This window comes from Ursus americanus, chromosome 18, assembly GCF_024610735.1.
Source record: "Ursus americanus isolate L20-20 chromosome 18, mUrsAme1.1.p, whole genome shotgun sequence".
Classification (NCBI taxonomy): Eukaryota; Metazoa; Chordata; class Mammalia; order Carnivora; family Ursidae; genus Ursus; species Ursus americanus.
Genome location: NC_142144.1, coordinates 41,545,145 through 41,564,075, shown reverse-complemented (window position 1 = coordinate 41,564,075; position 18,931 = coordinate 41,545,145). Strand labels below are relative to the sequence as shown.

The 18,931-nt window shown below is 38.8% G+C and overlaps 2 protein-coding genes across 2 annotated transcripts in view; both read right to left on the bottom strand.

Annotated features, from left to right (window-relative positions):
• The window catches only part of LOC123781315 (RNA exonuclease 1 homolog), a 40,723-nt gene extending 37,649 nt beyond the window's left edge, over positions 1-3,074 (bottom strand). The window contains exons 1-2 of the mRNA XM_045780756.2: positions 2,968-3,074; positions 107-1,266 (exon numbers count right to left, since the gene is read on the bottom strand). Of these exons, the coding sequence (XP_045636712.2) occupies positions 107-1,266; positions 2,968-3,010 (1,203 nt within the window). The 5' untranslated portion in view covers positions 3,011-3,074. The remainder of the gene's footprint in view (positions 1-106; positions 1,267-2,967) is intronic.
• Positions 3,075-4,512: 1,438 nt separating this feature from the next.
• EQTN (equatorin) lies at positions 4,513-18,696 on the bottom strand. Its single transcript, XM_087869606.1, has 7 exons — positions 17,937-18,696; positions 14,730-14,816; positions 12,700-12,756; positions 11,273-11,323; positions 9,938-10,003; positions 6,988-7,141; positions 4,513-6,515 (listed from the first exon to the last, which is right to left on the bottom strand). The coding sequence occupies exons 1-7, from the start codon at positions 18,058-18,060 to the stop codon at positions 6,215-6,217; spliced, it is 840 nt and encodes a 279-aa protein (XP_087725732.1). The 5' UTR covers positions 18,061-18,696; the 3' UTR covers positions 4,513-6,214.
• Positions 18,697-18,931: the final 235 nt, after the last annotated feature.

Below are 18,931 nucleotides of genomic sequence, written 5' to 3'. Positions count from 1 at the left end.
TATACACATGTTATATAATTCTTATTTCTACAGAATTCAGAATAGAGTATTTAAAGGAAACTCCTTTAAATTTAGGAAAAGGATTTTTAAAAAAAAACTCACTGACCTGTTTAGTAGTCTCTCCACAAGCTTCACGTTCTGTGAACTCAGTAAAGATTCGAAGACATTCCTTCCTAGTGTCGTCCGAATCAGATGGAGTGTCCTCTTCAGTATGCTCCTTATCAGAATCACAGTCAACTAATTTGCGGTCTTCAAAAGTGGTGAAGTCTTGACTATTGTCTTGTCCTTTCAGCATTTTGTCTTCTGCACGCTCTTCTGAGTAATAGATTTGGGGCTGGTCTGAATACCGACATTCACTTTCCTCATTTTGAGTATCATAAATTGTTTTTGTGTATTTTTTGCTCTGTGGATACCTCTCATTACAAATTCTGTTCTGTATTTCTTCGTCACTGAGAGGTGCACAAGGTATGCTTTCTTCTGAAACAGAGACACAGTTTTCCTCAGCACCAAAGCTTCCTGTCTTAGAAATGCGGTTTTTAACACCATACAAGTTTATCTTACTTTTAATATCTAGTGAGCCTTGCATGAGCCGCTTTGGTGGTTCCAATTTGTTTCCGTCATCATCTCTTTGTGTGGTTAGCTGGGTTTTCTCTAGCGTTTCCTCTTCTGTACCACTAATTTGAAGATTTCTCTCCTCTGAGGACGTTATATGTATCCTTTTGTCCATATTCGGATATTTGAAGCCTCTCAAAGGTTTAGATTTTTTAGAAATGGGCATGACTGGAGGCACATCCATTACAAGGTCATCTTCATCAGATTCTTGAAGATTTATTGTAATTCTTATTGGTGAAACATAAGGTCTTTGGCTCTCTTGGGACTTGTGGCAATTATCCCCCCCAGATTTTTTCAAGTGGCAGAGGTGCTGTGTGCCAGTCTCATCCTGCCTTGCTTTCGAAGCACCAAGCAGCCCCGCAGAATAATTGAGCAAGGGGTCATATTCAAGATCTGTTGCTGGACATTTGTGGTCCAGCACATACTTTCTAGGCTGACTCTCTTTGTTCTGTGATGGTTCGTTCCACTTTTCCTTTTGAAGCAGGCTATTATAGTCAAGAACATCTTGCCTCAAATTTGTGTCACTCAACGAGGGAAGGTGGCTCCGAGGTAGTGTTAAAGTAAACTCGGAGAGCCTCTTCTGCTTTTCTTCAACCTCGGTCTTGACAGATTCAATTTCTTTGTTGAGCCTTTCCAGTTCTTCCATAGTTGTGCCTAGTTTTGTCAATGGAAGAGGAGTTTTGTTTTATCCTTAAAAATCACTTCAGATGAACTGCAGACTCTGAAATATCCTGGACAAGCAGTTTACTATCAGAAGGACATTAACTCCTCCAAACCCAGCCATTAACACAGGGGGCTGTTTACTAACTGATCGGTTCTTAGAAGCAGAATGAGAAGTCAAGGACTAGCTCTCTCTACATCTTTCAAATGGCAAGCCCATCTCCTGGACTGATTAAATAATATTCGTGCCTCATTACTAGAGTGACTATATATCAATGGGGCAGGCCGGTTTGCACATAATTATTAAACTGTCAAATGTAATACAGTTTGGATGTGCCCCGTTCACCTTATTATTTACCAACCAGTGACAATTTGAAAAGAGCTCAAACAGCTCAATGCCACTTACACAGAACTGCACAAAGTTTCATACACCAATACATCTTGGTTATAAGAAAAAGTTATTTAAAGCACCAGTCTTTCCTAAATTCAGTGGGCCTCAAAATTCTCATTGAGTTCCCTGGTATTCTACTGATTGCTTCAAACATAAAACACACCCCCCCCCCAACAAACGTCATAAAAAAATCTTTTAAAAAAAATTCAGTCAATAAAACAAACTCCAGAGCAGCTGGATTCACACTCCTGAGGAAAAAGCAGGATAGTAACAAGAAATAAAGCTTGCAGAACAGCTATTCACAACACCTGGCAGCTCCTTCTCGACTTTTAACTAAGGAAATCACAAGCTTCTTCCCTCTTTCCAAGATACATTTTCCTATATCATTTATGGAACAATTTATACACTTCTCTCTTCTCTCAAACACGTTTGGGATTTAAGGTGTGGTCCCAATTTTTGAAACTCCGATTTTAGATAACCCCCATGTTTTTGTAACACGCTTTTTTTTTTAACTTTATTCATTATTTGAGAGAGACAGAGAGAGAAAGCATGAGGGGGGAGGGTCAGAGGTAGAAGCCGGGGGGCCCTCCTGGGGACTCCATCCTGCGACTCCAGGATTACCACCTTAGCCCGAGGCAGTCGCTTCACCGACTGAGCCACCCAGGCGCCCCCCACACGTGCTTCTTCTTAACACAGTGCGCACTCTCTTCGCTCAATAGCCTTTCGTTTTCTATTAAGAAATTAACTGTTGAAATCTGAAACAATGTGTTACAGACGTGGAGGGAAGGAGAAGGCAAAAAGCAAGCACAAGAATGAGAATTATCCTAGGATCCGAACAACCTCCTGGATTGAATTTCCCTTTAAATAAACTTGGACAGGCGCCTAAACTCTGGATAACCAGCCAGAACAGCATTTTATTTAGCACATAAAATGGGTTTTATTTGGTTGCCTTGATTCAGGAAAGGCTGTTTAGCACTGCTTTGGGGGCGGTAATGAAAAAAAAAGTGATTATACTTTCTCTCCAAGTCACAAGGTAAAAGAACTTTTTTACCTCCTCAGAAGCTACATTTAGGGGGGCTAATTTTGAAGTTTGAAGGCACCCGTAACAATCTTCGCACAGGCTAGAAGTGACTGAGAGGAGCTCCTCTCTACTGTAAATGTTTTTTGCCCCAACCAGGATCGTACCTCACCTCTACACCAGAGCACAGAAAACCCCCTGTAATAACTCCACACTGGGGATGGGTGGCAAGGAGAGAGGGTAAGACCACACAAGTCCACGCGCATCCATCTCACAGCCGGCAAACCTGTGCACGCCTCTCCAGGATCCCGCGCTCCGGGAGCTGGCATCTACGGGTCCACACAGCAAGGAGCCAGCAGCACTGAGCGCGCACCGCTCGCCCGCCTCCCTGACCACGTGACTTTGGCCCCGCCCCACACCCAGCTGTGTGCGGAACCGCCCACGTACGAGGTTGGCGGCGGGGGGGGGGGGGTTTGCGCACGGCTCTCAGTCACTTTGGCAGAGGTGTGCTCTTCCCCCACCCCCGGGAAGAGAGGTTCTTAACACAGCCAGCCCACTCCATCTCCCCGAACCCTACTGTCCCACCGCTTCCAGGTTTCAGGAATCTTGCGACCACCCAAGAGGCCTGAGAAAAATGCTCCCAGTTAGGACCCCCATAGCACTCTTACTGTTTGGCAAATCTCAGGACATGCGTTCCACTGGAGGGATAAAGAAAGAGGGAATAAAGGTTGGCACTTAAGGCTCCTGATCCTGGGTGTGTGGTGCTGGGGAGATTTACTCTTGGGGACTCTGGGACAACTTGGTTCCTCTTCCTAACGCAAGCGATTGTTTCTCTCTTGTCTGTAATAGCCACTCTGTAGGAATTGCCCTTAAATAGCTAAGGTAGTGGAAAATAGATCAAAGTCCCTCTTTGATGGCTGAGGAACAGGCGAAGTATGGACATCAGAGAAAGTAAATAAGAGGATGTTTCAGAATGCTGGGGAGACAGATAAGTTAAAAAGCAATTGGGGTTTTTTTTTGTTGTGTTTTTTTTGTTTTGTTTTGTTTTTTGTTTTTTAATTGTCCTTTCAGGTGAAACATCCAGAGAATCTGCGCAGGAAATGCAGGTCTTGTTAGGGTACAAATCAGAATCTCTCCCCGCGCCCCCCAACACACACACACCCTCTTCTCACTTCTAGACTAGGAAGGGCGGGGATACCAGTAAGGACTACCTGATATTTTTCATGCCCGCCCACCCCCCACCATAACTTGACTGCACGTTACATGGTATCTGCAATGCAGATATCTTCTATGCCCACTGATGAGAAGTCATTTTTAAAAAATATGGTTAACATCTTTTTTGGCCATTTTAGCCATAGTAATGCTATAGGGATTAACTCTCTCTATGGTACTTTTTAGTACTGGAGATAAGTTGGGTGATTGCAACGTGACTTACAGCTATTTCTGATCAAGGAAATTCTCGGCACTTCCCAAGGGTGGGTGGAGAAAACAGGTGGGAATGGTTGGTAGTCAACCCCTCCTCAAGCCCACCTCACGTTCTTTCCACCAGCTCTTGCTCACCCGTGGTTTCAACATGGCTTCTCCACACCTGGAATACTTCCAAGCAGCCGCAACCATCTGCCTCACTCGGTTCCCACTGCACTTCCCGGTGCCTGAACTGGCAGTACAAACGCTGGCACAGAGCCCCAGCGCCGCCACAAGGGCATGGAAATGGCGAAAGTAACCCACAGACGGTAGCATGGGCCACTGCTCAGGGTCCCCCCCGCTGGCTCAGGAACTCTGCCCACTGCGAGCTGGATCCGAGGTGAGCTGCCGGGCCACTTTTCCCTCGAGTCAGTCTCATATAGGCCGTAGCTACTCAAAGGTGGAGCTTGCTAGCTTTCCGAACCAATGGTGAGACTCGGGCTGGAGTCAAGGCAGAAATCAGGGAGTGAGCAAATGACTCTGAGAATGGTTGGTAGGGGACCTGGCAGGTGAGTGTAAAGAGTCTGTCTTCTGTGGGGAAGGTTTATCAAGACCTAAGCTAGAAGTAGGGAAAACAATTTCCCAAGAGCAATAAGGAGCCTTAAGGAGCCTCCTACCCTATGTATGTGGGGCCTACCTTGCTCCTAAAAACCTTTGATTTTTGTTATGTTTGGCTAGTAACCTTCATGGATCACAGAGAGAACTGCTCTTTGGAATCAATCTTAGCTTTGCCCCTCTCCGGGAGGTGATCTTAGGCAGGGTATCTTGATCTGTGAAATAAACGTGCCTTTCAGTGTGATGTAATGTACCAAACCTCCTAGCACAAAGTAGGTGAGGATTTAGGAAGGCGATAAAACCTAACTTCTCCCCCCCGCAAGCTCCACACATATCCACAAAAGATCTAACGCATGTTCCCCAAATCCTTCCAGTTGAAACTAATTCCTCAAAGGGAAACAATATCCGTATTCCATTGGTCTTCTTTGAAACTGAAATACTCCTGGGATCGATGGCCTCATAAGTGACTGATAACTCAATGACTTTTAAACAAGAATGCTAGGAGTCTTGTAGTGATCCAAAGGGGCGCCTGCACCCCCGTGTTTATAGCAACAATGTCTACAATAGCCAAACGATGGAAAGAGCCCAGATGTCCACTGACAGATGAATGAAGAAAGAAGATGTGGTATATACACATGATGGAATATTACTCAGCCATCAAGAAATTGAAATCTTACCACTTGCAAGGACATGGATGGAACTACAGGGTATTATGCTAAGCGAAATACATCAATCAGAGAAAGACAATTATATGATTTCATTCATATGTGGAATTTAAAAAAACAAAACATGGGATCATAAGGGAAGGGAGAGAAAAATAAAATAAGATGAAATCAGAGACGGAGACAAACCATAAGAAACTCTTAACTATAGGCAACAAACTGAGGGTTGCTGAAGGGATGGTGGGTGGGAGGGACGGGGAAGTGGGTGATGGGCATTAAGGAGGGCACGTGATGTAATGAACCCTGGGTATTATGTGCAACTGATGAATCACTGAACTCTACCTCTGAAACTAATGATACACTATATGTTAATTGAATTTAAATAAAATAAAAATTTAAGAAGTGGTAAAATTAAAAAGAATGCTAGGAGTCTCTAGTACTAATTTAGTTTCATTTCTTCATAGGGCACAACCAGTAAAACACAAACAAGTGTGTTCTTTTTGCTTTGGTGAGGGGGGAGGGGTGTAGGTAGTGGTGATTACCCTGAAAGTCCCCAAAATGCCCCCAGATAAGAGAGATATCCAAATGTCCTCATTTTAAAGCTAACCGGCCAAGAGTGAATAATTTTCATAAGTCACTCTCCAGGATTATTTTTACTGGATGAGTTTTCCACACCTTAAATTATTTTCTTGTATTTTTTCCATTATATAATTTTTATGGCTGAGATAATTTTATTGAATATGTCCTCCTTTTCAGACGCCAGAAAATTTAAATTTCTCAGCAGAGTTTCCAAATCATGATCTTAATGGGAGTCACAAAGAAACTTCTTTTCTTACAAAAATTTAAAGTCGTCTATTCATCAGTGGGTGTTTCTTCGCTTGGTTCCTCACTCTGAATTAAATCTGACTCATCATTCCCGCCTGTATCATCATTCCCGCCTGTATCATCTGAGGCTGTGGAAACCATGTCCGTCGTTCTAGATTTTGACCTTGTGTCTGTTTTTCTCAATTCTGAAGAAGTGGTGCCCCAAAACGTGCTGCTCTCAGCACTCTTAGAAAAAGATGTGTCTGATATGCCTTCTGATGGATGAAAATAAGACAGAGTTGCCAGCTCTGGGTTGACGGTGTATTCAGTCTGAAATCTACTTTTATAACTGAAAAAGAAAACATGTATCAAGAGTTGTTTTTAATTACATACATTTGCAGCTCAACTCAATTTAGAAAAGAATCACAAAAATTAAAATAATATATTAATTCTGTCCAATTACTTGGTATAACACCATATAAATAAATGAAAAATGTTAGACCCTAAGCCGATGTGCCACTTAGAACAGAGTTCAGAGCCTTTTTGATCCAAGGCTAGCAAAAAAGAATGCATATCTGGATTCTCTATATCCTTTCCAATCAACTAGCGTTACTTTTACCGCTAGATGACTATTTAATAGAGTGGGGAAAACTTTCCCTTGAGAGAGAGCTCTATGCTCCTTTCTGAATAGGGGAAATGGAGCTTAACTCGAGATCTTAAGAGAAATTTGGGAGCCACATTCCCTAAACTATCTACAAGAGAGGAGGGTGAGCGCTTCACATCGCGCACGTTCCAAAGGCTCCAGAGGTCTGTGGACTTACTTAATTGTCTTCACTTTGTACAGCGTGGCACTGCACACCGCCAAGAGGATAACAAAAAGGAAGAGGGTCATCAACGAGATGCCCAGCATTAGTTTTAACTTGATTTCCTGTAGCTTGGTCAGGGTGTCTTCACTGGTAGCATTCAAATCAGAGTCTGAGAGGAAAGAAAGAAAATGCAATGGAAAAGAGTAACGGTCTCCAGCATGTTTTCCTGGATGAGTAAAGAGAGCAAAGCAACTGAAGAGAAGCCTTCGCCATCCAGAGTATTCACTGCACACCCTCACTTGTCTCACACAACGCAAAGAAGACTGTAAGCTACTCCCTAGGGCTAAGTACTCTTTGCCTGTTCTTTTCAACCTCCACAACAGTCCTGGAGGAGCTGTTCTTCGCTCCATTTTCCAGGATCACAGAAGTTTATGAATTCGTCCATGGCACACAGCGAGTAAGTGGCAAAATCTGGTTTCAAACCCAGGTTACCAGATGTACAAATGTGTCTACAGCAATCGTCCTTCCTGACTAATAAAGACCATTTCAAGACTCTGAAGGGATGACCATTAAAAATGTGACGAACTTACACACCAGGGCCTTGTCCTTCAGAAGAGAAAGATACCCTTTTACTGTTGGGACCTGCATTGATTTTTCTCTGATGCTAAAGGGATGGTGCACCAGATGCTTTCTCCAGGAATTGAAGAACTGCATTTATCATTTTGTTACTGAGATCACACCTAGTGTATTTGATGTTAAAAAAGAAACGAAAACCTACTTCTTTCTAAAGTAAGTTAAATAATAAAAATCATGTCCAGACATCAAAGGTCTTTTTTACTAAATCTATTAATGAAAATACATCTTTGCTGCCACATTTTACATTTGCCTGAATTGATGTCTGACTTAATAGACATTTATTTAATGGTGACTTGAAATGACCGTGTTGATATTTCTCTCTTCCCCCAACTTTCTCCCGCCCAAAAGTTCCATAGGCTTTCCTTATTTTCTAGGTCATGGTGTTTTGGTGATAAGCAGGGACAAGCTCCCATGTTTGTATTCCCTGATTCCGTAATTGTCAAAGTGCGATCTTAGACCGCGAAGAGTGAAATGTATACTGCTATCAGTGACTGTTATCTTGACTTTGAGGCAGATGCTTTGGGGAATTATCAAACAAATTATGTTAAAAGGGGCTCTGCTGCTCCTTAAAAGGGTTTTTGTAAAGAGGTGTGCTTGTAATACATTTTGTTTTTCATGGTGATGCTCAAAACTAGAGAAAGATTCTGACTCGCTGTGTCTCTCTCTGTCAATAAATAAAATCTTTTAAAAAATCTTAAAAACAAAACTAGAGAAGGGTTTGGAATTCCCCACCACTGGAAATCACAAGAAAGCTAATTACAAGCTTGGGCAGATGTTATCTGTAAAATGGAGATAATACCAACTTCATGGAGTTGCTGTGAGGACTGACATCATAATGTATATAAAGCCTCTGGCATGTTATATGTGCTCCATATATGATAAAAAATTAATCATGTTCAATTTAATTACTGGGAAAGACAAAATATTTCTCAAGTAACACAGCATTAATCATTCCCATATATAATTTTTCTAAACAAAGACTCACTTGATTTTCTTAAAACCCTGCAAGGCAAATGGCTGTATTTGTCAAATAGTCCAATGCTAAATAGAGATGTCAGGCCTTAGATGTATCACCAGATGCTAACTTTTCCCCAATAGTTTATTTGTAGGACAGAGGTTTGGGAGAAATTAATATATTGCCTTGTCGTGAAATTTTCTATTGAAATCAGGAGTTCTTTTACTCACATAAATATAACTAATCCATGAATGAAAATTACCAAAAAGAAAAAAAAACTGCATTCAGCAGCAGGAATTCTCTCATTCATTGCTGGTGGGAATACAAAACGGTATAGCCACTTTAAGGGTCAGTTTGGTAATTTCTTACAAAGCTAAACATAGTTTTACCACACAAGCCAGCAATCACAATTCTCTATATTTACCCAGAAGAGTTGACAACTTACGTCCACACAAAGACCTACACATGAATGTTTATAGCAACTTTATTCATTATTGCCAAAAATTGGAAGTAATCAAGATGTCCTTCAGTAGGTGAATGGATAAATTGGTATATCCACACAACGAAATGTTATTCAGTGATAAAAAGAAATGAGCCATCAAGCCACGAAAATACACGGAAGAATCTTCAATGCATATTACTGAGCGAAAGAAGCCAGGGTGAAAGTCTATGTACTTTATGTTTCCAACCATATAACATTCTGGAAAAGGCGAAACTATGGTGATGGTGGAAAGATCAGCGGTTGCCAGAGGCTCGGGACAAAGGGGCGGATAGGCGGAACACGGGATTTTTAGGACAGGGAAACTGCTCTATGACCGTGGTGGTGGACATTTGTCAAAATGCACAGACCTGTGCAACGCAAGGAGTGGACCCTAGGGTAAACTATGGACTCGACTTCATATTAATGTACCGCTATTGGCTCCTCCAACGTAAAACCTGCACCAAACCAGGCAAGATGAGAATGATAGGAGAAACTGAGTTGGGGGAGTATAGGAGAACTCTCTGTACTTTCTGCTTATTTTTTCTGTAAGCCTAAAACTGCTCTGAAAATGGAGTCTATCAATTAAAAACACCGCATTCTAGATATGACTCACTTGCCTGCGCCTCTGTTTGGTTTATCTGTTTTAGGAATAGAAGTCACAAAACCGGAAAATGAAAACATCTCTCTGCATATATGGCAACTGGAGAATAATGCTTAGGGACAATCGCTTTTTAAAACAGCAAATGTCCTCTCTGATATGATGTTAGCCACCGCGCTACCCGAAAGTACATTCCACATTACTAGAGAAAACAGTACCGCCATGCAGTGAAGTCACACACTGAAATGTGTGCCGGCACTAATGCATCCATTTAATTGAAGTATTTTGTTCTTACTTGGAATTGGGCGAAATAATTGATCTTTTTCTTCAATCTCCTCTGCTGTTGGTGTTGCATTTAAAGCTGTTAAGACAATAAATTGGTGTTATGGTAAACAAAATTCACTTATGAAAATTACTGTGCGTGTGTGTTTAATATAGAGAGTTTATTCTCATTATTCATGACAGTTATGCTCCGTCAAGTCACGGGAACACTGACTTAGTGAATATTGAATTGTTGCTCTTGGGGCAAATGCAAGCTTAGGTTCCTGAGGACCTCTGGTCACAACGTTGTCATCAACCAATCAATACATAACTTGTTTTATGTGTGTTTCTGTTTAAAGATACTTTATTTACTATACATTGCTGATTCATTGACACTGAATTCATGATTAATGTGATTAATGGCATTATAACTCAAGCCTAAACAAAGTGTATCTGACACATATTTTCTCCATAAGGTATATCACCGCCTTCTCGTGCTCAGGAACACTAACCAGCATCTTAATACTACACTTGGGGGCCATTTTAATTAGGAAATTCACCGACTGAAAGCACAAAAATGCAAAACACATAGCACTAAATAGACAACAAGAAGGACACTTAATTACAGTGTAAGAGCTGCAAAAGGAAGGCAGAATGTTGCCTTGTTCTGTCTGCGCTGGGAACGTGAGTGTCGGGCAATTAAAATTTGTTGCTGCTCTGTGCATGTCTGTAAACGACCATGAAAGTGATTCGGGGGTTACAAATATATTTTAGATGTAGGTAAATTCGCAAATACAAAATCTGCAAATAATGAGAATCAACTGAATATGGTATGCAGTTCATGTTTACAATGCATATGCATGTACATGTGTGCTACACGAATGACATTTATACATGTGTGCATCTGCAGATACATTCATACATGCATGTATAAGACATGCACATTGCACTTACATATGTCTGCTTATATGTTTATGATATATGCATTACTTTTATACATGCATATATTTTGATACATACTTTGCATTTATTCGCATATCTCCACGTGCTTACATGCATCCTGCTCCAAACACAAAGAAGAACTACACTGAGCAAGAGCCTTATTTAAAATTTTTAATCATAAATAAACTGAATGACAAGATTGCAACATTTACAGGAGAATAAACTTTTGGGGGAGAGAATCAGAAAGTGTGTGACACAATCAATTTTGTGGGTTTGTTTTGCATTTGTTATTACATGTGATAATGGCAGCAAAATGTTGACTTATTAATTCTTAATATTAGAACTATTTGCACGGATGTTGGCTTTCTCACATAAGACTTTAGAAAACCAAAACATTTTCCCAGCTACCTAACTACTATGAGTTTACCTTTAGCTAACATTGTCCAAAATGCAGGCTCATTTGGACCCTTGCTTGGTCCTGTTTAAAAAACAAAATAGAACAGGATAACTAAGTAAGGTAAGTTCACTTTAGCAATTTGTGATAGAGCATTTATTCACTTGTTAGTTTAGTCATGTAACAGTTATACCTTGAGATTCCACCATGTGCCAGACGCTGTGGTTGGCATTGAAAGTCAGGAATGAAGACACAGGCCTTACGCTGACGGAACACACTCTCAGTTTGGGAGGCAGACAAGAATCACTGTTAATTATGATGCAGGATAATGGGGGTGGGGGTTCCAATAGAAATGCACAAGTGGTTTGCACAGAGAGCCCTAACTCCAGTTGCAAAGGCCAGAAACCCTTCGAAAGGGAGATGATGCCCCAGTATGGGCTTAGAGGACTAGAAATTGTTTTCCAGGCAAACAAGCAAGAGTGAGATCATTCCACTGAGTCATGAGCAGATTTTGTGAGTTCTGAGAGCCTCGGGTAGACTAGAGTGAAGAATATGGATGGGGAATGTGACCAGAAATGAAACTTGAACATTTCTCAATGGTCAGATTATTTCAGGTTTAAATGCCTGGTTAAGAAATTAGAGCATGAAAAATAAATAAATAATTTTTTTTAAAGGTTGTTAGAACATGACCCATGCCCAGTAGTAAATTACTAAAGATATTTACGAAAGGAACACCACCAGGATGATGAGATTTCTATTTTTAAATAAACCAAAAAAAGTGACTAAGATTTTTGTTTGTTTTAGTAGTGTTAAAGATGTTAAAGTGAATTAGTTTAATTCACAGTAATCGTATGAGAAACATACTTGGATGCTTCATGTAACGACAGGTCCATTGTCTTCAATTAGACCACTCATTCAAGACCTTAGAGGAGAGCCATCCTGGGTTGTTATGGTTATCCAAATATTTTATAAGGAACACTATTCTTGACAGGAAAATAAAATGATGATTTTGATTTTGAAACCTGTTACTACCAACCCCCCCCCAATAATTTTAGGAAACACTAATAGTTGACTCTAATTAGAGATAAATTTATTCCTCAAGCAGATAGAAATTTTTACATTATTATTTAAAAATATTAAAATGTATTAAAATATACTTATATATCTAATATAAATATAAATGTAATACATTTTATTAAAATAAGTTTTATTTTAAAAAGAGCTCACTCCTATCCCTTGTCAGGTAAATCTAAAAATTGACTCTGATTTTCACTGTTTAAAAGGTTTTAGAGTGACTTCAAATTGTAGCTGTATAAATTCTTTAAGCATGCATGTTTCACTTTATGAAACACCCAGAGTACAGAAACATAAATTAAATCATATAATGATATGCTCCAAGTATGACTACAGCTTAGAAACTTTAATACTTCGATTTTTTTCCCCATAGTGTTCTGTAGGACTTTCTTCACTGGTGCCTTTTCCAGTAGGTGATATAGTTGTTTCATTGACAAGTTTATCTGCAAAAAGGGATAACAGATTATCAGCATATACACATATTGACAGCATCTGTGACTAGGCATTTTTTTTTAAGCTAAAAAACGGAACAAAGAAAGAGAAAAAAAAGAGAAAGATGTTGACTTTTTCCTGAGACGTATTAAAGGAAGGGAAAGAAGAAGGCATTGAAGAATAAAGTTTTTGAGATAATGGGTTGCCTGAGAGGGGATTGATGCACCTATAATTTGAGAAAAAGCTGGGGCGGAGGGGCTGTGGGGGGTGGTTGTGGTGGTGGTTATACGCTTCCTTTAGAGGTAAAAGAGATGTATTGGATGAGAACATTGGCTTCAGATGTTTCCCTGAACAGGACTTGAAGTGATCTTCTCAGCCCCGGACGGCTTGGTTGCCAGTCAGTGTTAGGACACAGAAGAGGAAGGCGCACCAGTATCCTTGTAAATCAGAAACATTTGCATGTTAATGACTCAAAACAGAGTTTTGGGTACAACAATTTGGGGCTACAAATCAAGGGTCTTCAGGCCTATTTTAGTATATATCTCAGTCTATAATGTGTCCCTCTTCTGGAGGAATGTCAGTAAGAGTGTATTTGGGAACAATTGTGACTGAGGGACATTTTCCGTAGCCTGCTCATGGTGGCCATTTCAGTTAATTTTGTTTAATACGGGAGTCAATGAAGTTCCCATGAAGTACAGGCAATCTCATTATAGAAGAGTTCTCCAGAGAGGCAGAATGAATTCAGACTGAACCCACCAAAAGCACCATGACAGGTGCCTTGTTGGCAAGAAAGCTATGGAAAAGAGAGTCTGTTACCAGAGTTGACATGATTCGGGCAGGGCTCCAACAAAAACTGGTAAGTAATCCTTCCACTCTGCTACGCATCCCTCATACTTGGAGAAAGGTGGTGTGTGGACTTTCCCCTTGCCCTCACAGTTCTAGGGACTAAAAGAATTGTTAGTCAAAATTATTCTGGAGAATTCCATCTCCTTGAGGGGCTTGCTCCTCTAGAATGTCCCTACCATGTTAGTATATCTCCTGTCAGAGCCCCCATTTAAAATGGGAAAAATTTCTTATCCAATCCAACTTTCTTTGACAATATTTTGAGGACCTGAATTGTGGGAATAGAAATTAGGGTTTTAGAATTTCTTCCATGTGTCCTATGGTCCTCAACAATCCATCTCCTGAAGAAATTTGAGCTACCTGGTCTGTTGAAGACCTGGCTCTCTGTTTCTTGTCCCAAACAACTCAAGATGGTGTTTGCTGTGTACAAGCAAAATTCCCATGAGTGATTTGTTTAATTAACATATGCCCTTAAAATGTCCCTCACTTATGTCCCAAGGTTTAGAATTACTCAAAATATTCCATTATTGTCAAATAACTTTATTAATAATTAGGTATTACCGAGTCTTGGCTTTTCCCAATATTGAAGCTACTAGGGCCAGAAACATTCTCTCCTTCTTATTTAATTTTATCCTCTTTTCTTGCCTTCTGTTTTATGCCTGTGTGTTTCATAGATATGAGCTATTGATACTTCATGGTGAAAGATATGTGTATGTCCTTTGGAGACTTTTAATGGCCTCCAAAGTCACATGCTGGCAACAGTTTTATCTAGCAAATTAATTACACTTGGTGGAAAGATGCAAAAAGGAAATAAGAACATTTGAAGTTGAAGGTATAAGCAGAAAGGAATAAAAACGTGGGTTTAAGAAAGACATACAATTTTCTAGAGCCCTAAATCTAGTCATTATTTTTCTTTCCATGAAAACCAAAAATATGAGGCTAAGGTATGTAAGAACCTCCTTGACTCCTGACTTTATTAGTGCAAGAGGCATGGAGTCTCCTTATTTAGGAACTAAGATTCCCTGACTCTAGCTCCACTAAGACATTTTTCCTACTTGACACTCTCTAGTGCTGTTTGGAAATCTTGCTTTAAGGGCTTTTCATATTTGCAACGGTGACTTTCAGTATTTTTAGTACTTACAGTTTCTTAGGGCAAATTGCAAATCTGTTGTTGCTCTCACGGATATTTCAGACTGGCTGCCATTTGGATTTTGGGTTGTGAACACATCTAAAAATACAAGGTCGAATGTTTTCAGCAACTAAGTTACTTCTTGTTCCCTTAAGGTTTTCCTCATCTGATTTTTTTTTTTTCTTAAAACATAGGCACTGACTAGTTCCAAGAAAAGAATAATAAAGTATTTGAGGTATTCTTCAGCTACAAATTAAGGAAATGGTTTAAAAATAAACAAGGTTTAAAAATAAAATTCATGGAGCTCCTGGGTGACTCAGTGGGTTAAGCGCCTGCATTCGACTCAGAGGAGGATCCCAGGGTCCTGGGATCGAGCCCCACATTGGGCTCCCTGCTAAGCAGGGAGAGGGAGAAGGAAACTGCCTCTGCCGCTCCCCCTGCTTGCACTTTCTCTGTCAAATAAATAAATAAAATCTTTAAAAAATAATAAATAAATAAAATAAAAATAAAATTCATGGGGAAAAGGCCAAATTAGTATCCTTATGCTAAATAACATTCTGAGAAGAAATTATTGAGGGTTGATTATAACTCAAAACTAATGGATATATCCACCCAACCAGAGTCAAAGTAAATTGGGTCAAGACGGCAGACTGACATATTTACATATGAATACATACGCGTCTCCTTTTTTCAAAATCTCATGAAATGACAGAAAATTTTATACATACATGAATGCATCTGTGTTTGATACATACATACATATTCAATCATCCTACCATGTAGTCACGTTCGTGCACACACAAACAGTGCCATTACTGTATCATGATTTTTGAGGAATTTCTGAGCTAGATCTATGGGGAAATATAACAAAAGGACACCAAAGCCCAACATGCATGTTATGAGTTATGAAACTATAAAAATTAAAACACTTCAGTACTTTTACAGAGAAAAACAGATGAAAGAAACAATAAAAAGGTAGCAAATGGCCCAATTTCAAATGAGAATTTAGATTATCTTAAATAGGTTTCTCATGAGTAGGGAATTGGTGTTAGATATTTGGCAAACCTCCTTGAAAAATATAAAGTTTGGTGCCTAATTTATGCCTTATACAAAGATAACGATTTAAGACCTAAGATTTATGAGCAAAAATATGAAATTATTTGAAAAAATGGGAAAATAATTTAATTTCTTCAGTTGAATAAGACCAAAATATAAAATGCAGAAATTATTTAAAAATTAATAAACAATTGATTTTTAAAAATTACAATTTTTCTCTGTGATTAAGATACCTAAACAGGTTTAAAAATAAGCAACAGCCTGGGAAAAAAATACTTGTTAACTTTTACTATAGGAAAAAGATTATTATAGTAAACATAGAAAGATCTCCTACAAATAAATGAAAATACAACCTGATAGAAAAACAGACCATGGATATGAATAGACAAATCACAGAAGTAGAAATAAAATACCCAATAAATATAGAGAAAAATACTCAACTTCACAAGTAATCAGAATGCAAATGAAAACAGTAATGGAAATTTCTCACTTATATTCACAAAATATGATTAACAATTTTCACTGTAGGTGAGATTGTGGGGCATTTTTGGAGGATATAAATCGTAGATACTTTTTGGAGGGCAATTTGCTGGTATCAATATTTTTAAAGATTTACCCTTTATCCAGCAATGCCCAGTACTTGGTATCTATCCAAAGAGAGATACACCCACTGTATATGAGAAGAATGTAAAAGGGAAAGACTGCACATAACCTAATTCTTTAAAAGATAGTGGATAAATTATGGGACGTCATTTTACAGAATACTAGGTATCCACTAAAAACAATGAGGCAGATGTGGAAAGATCTCCAGAGTTGTTAAGTGAGAAAAGTAAGTCATAACACAATTTCTTAGGAAGATCCCATTTATGTTTTGTATATATATTGTGTGTAAGAAAGATTCTTTCTTTAATCGAAGTCATCATCAGGCTCTTAGTTTATTTACCCTCTGGATATTTTTTTAAAAAGGTACATCCTGAAATGGAAATGATTGCACCATTTGCACATCACAGGGAAAAGACTTGGTGGTGGATAGATTAGATAACACTCCTGACTCTGGCTTTGGTAGTATGAAATCTGGCAATTGATCTCTCTGAGAACTAGGTGTGTTTTTCACCTACAAAGGAAGGACATTGATTCACCAAGGAGAAAATAGAAATAACAATTTATGCATTATTATTATCAAAGTACTTGAGTGTATATATATATGAACGTGAATATATATGTATATATCTCAATTGCATTCCTATTTTTCCTTTGATTAATGTTAAGAGGGATCCCAAGATAACTAGATTTAATCTTAATTTGTTTTTATTTTGACAAGAGTTTCTTACGAGTGGTGGACCTTATAAGGACACAGAAAGAAAGCCCATATGTGTAATCATGAATAAACTGAAGTTTGATGACCTTTCAAACATCTTAAAGTCATCTTGCTATGAAGTGAATTTTGTGCCCCCCCCCCCCGAAAAGAGACATGTTTAAGTCCTAACCCTCAGCATCTCAGAATGCAACCTAATTTCAAAAGAGGGTCATTGAAGATATAATTAGTCAAAATGGAGTCACACTGGAGTATGGTGGGCTCCTAATCTGATATGAATGGTGTCCTTATAAGAAGGAGGAAATGGACACAGGCACATCAAGAATGCCATGTAAAGATGGAGGCAGAAACTAGAATTGTGCTACAAGCCAAGGAATGCCTGGGGCTACCAGAAGATGGAAGAAGGAAGGAATGATCCTCCCCGAGAGGTTTTGTAAAGACCGTGGCATGATCAAAACTTTGATTTTGGATTTCTGATTTCCAGAATGGTGAGAGAATAAATTTCTGTTGCTTCGAGCCACCAAGTTTGTGGTACTTTTTTTCAGCAATACCCACCTCCAAATAAATCTTGGTTAACTCACCACAGAATTAAATCAATTGCAAATCACCATAATGCCATGATGAACTCTGTTATTTATAGGAAATTACCAAAAGAACCTTGTTAAACTTCATAGCATCTCATGAAAAAAGCTGTAGAAAATAAGAATTTCATTTAACACACTGAAACATTAACAAGGTAAATAAAAATTTAAGAAGTGGGAAATAAAATTACAGAGTTTTTAAAATGTTAAATCAAAGCACCACAACCAGCTTTTGTATATGTGTTGCTATTAACTTTAAAGACTTACATTGTTTTATATCTTTATAATAATTGCCACTTTTCTCATTAGCAGGAGTATTCTCATTAATTTCCGGTTCCTGTTTATATTCTTTCAGAGTGCTAGGTGCCCACATCTCATCTGCAAGATTCATGATAAGAAATACGTTGACTTCTTTTACTACTTTCTTTTTTTTTTCAACTGCATTTTTCTACAAAGGATTTGAGGCAGAGATTTAAAATGTAAATTATGCCATATTTCCAATAATAAACTTTGTATCATCCTATAGAAAACTGTCACATACCAGTTTTCTAAGATAATGGGTCATCTTTCTTATTTGCTCTTTCCGTAAAACCTTTAAATGCTACTCACCACCACCATGGGAAGTCGTATTGGGGTCCTGTAAGGAAAGAACCCCAGATACAAAAATAAACAATATAAAATTCATAGGGAAAATGATTGATTTATCCAGTAACCTCCTGCTTCTCCTCAGAGTTTTCTTTCTGTTGCCCAGCAGTTCCTGTAACTAGCTAGGACATTATGATGTCACTGCCTAAGGGAGATCAGAATGCTGGGGATGAATTTCCAAAAGCTTTGTGACTCAGTCTGACATCTAGTTTATCTTTGATGTTAAAAATGGTCCAAAAATTAACCATTATAAGATTTTCTTTGAAAATCAGGAAATACATTTTCATGAAATAATGTGAATTATTAGTCATCAGATTTTAAAGAACCATTAATATCGTTGATAGCAAAATGAGAACAGAAGTTTTTGGTTTTCCTTTTCTGATTAAAACCCTTCAGAGTGTAGGAATAGAGGGTACATTTCTCAATCTCATAAAAGCCATCTATGAAAAGCCTACTGCAAATATTATTCTCAATGAGGAAAAGCTGGAAGCCTTTCCCTTAAGATCAGGAACTCGACAAGGATGTCCACTCTCGCCACTATTATTCAACATAGTACTAGAAGTCCTTGCAACAGCAATCAGACGACAAAAAGGGATCAAAGGTATTCAAATAGGCAA

Coding starts and splice junctions, on each gene's coding strand:
- EQTN (XM_087869606.1), bottom strand. CDS start 18,060: ATGAATCTTGCAGATGAGATGTGGGCACCTAGCACTCTGAAAGAATAT. Junction 11,324..12,699: donor AAAAGGCACCAGTGAAGAAA/GTCCTACAGAAC, acceptor TTTTTTAAACAG/GACCAAGCAAGGGTCCAAAT. Junction 10,004..11,272: donor TTGGACAATGTTAGCTAAAG/GTAAACTCATAG, acceptor TTGTCTTAACAG/CTTTAAATGCAACACCAACA.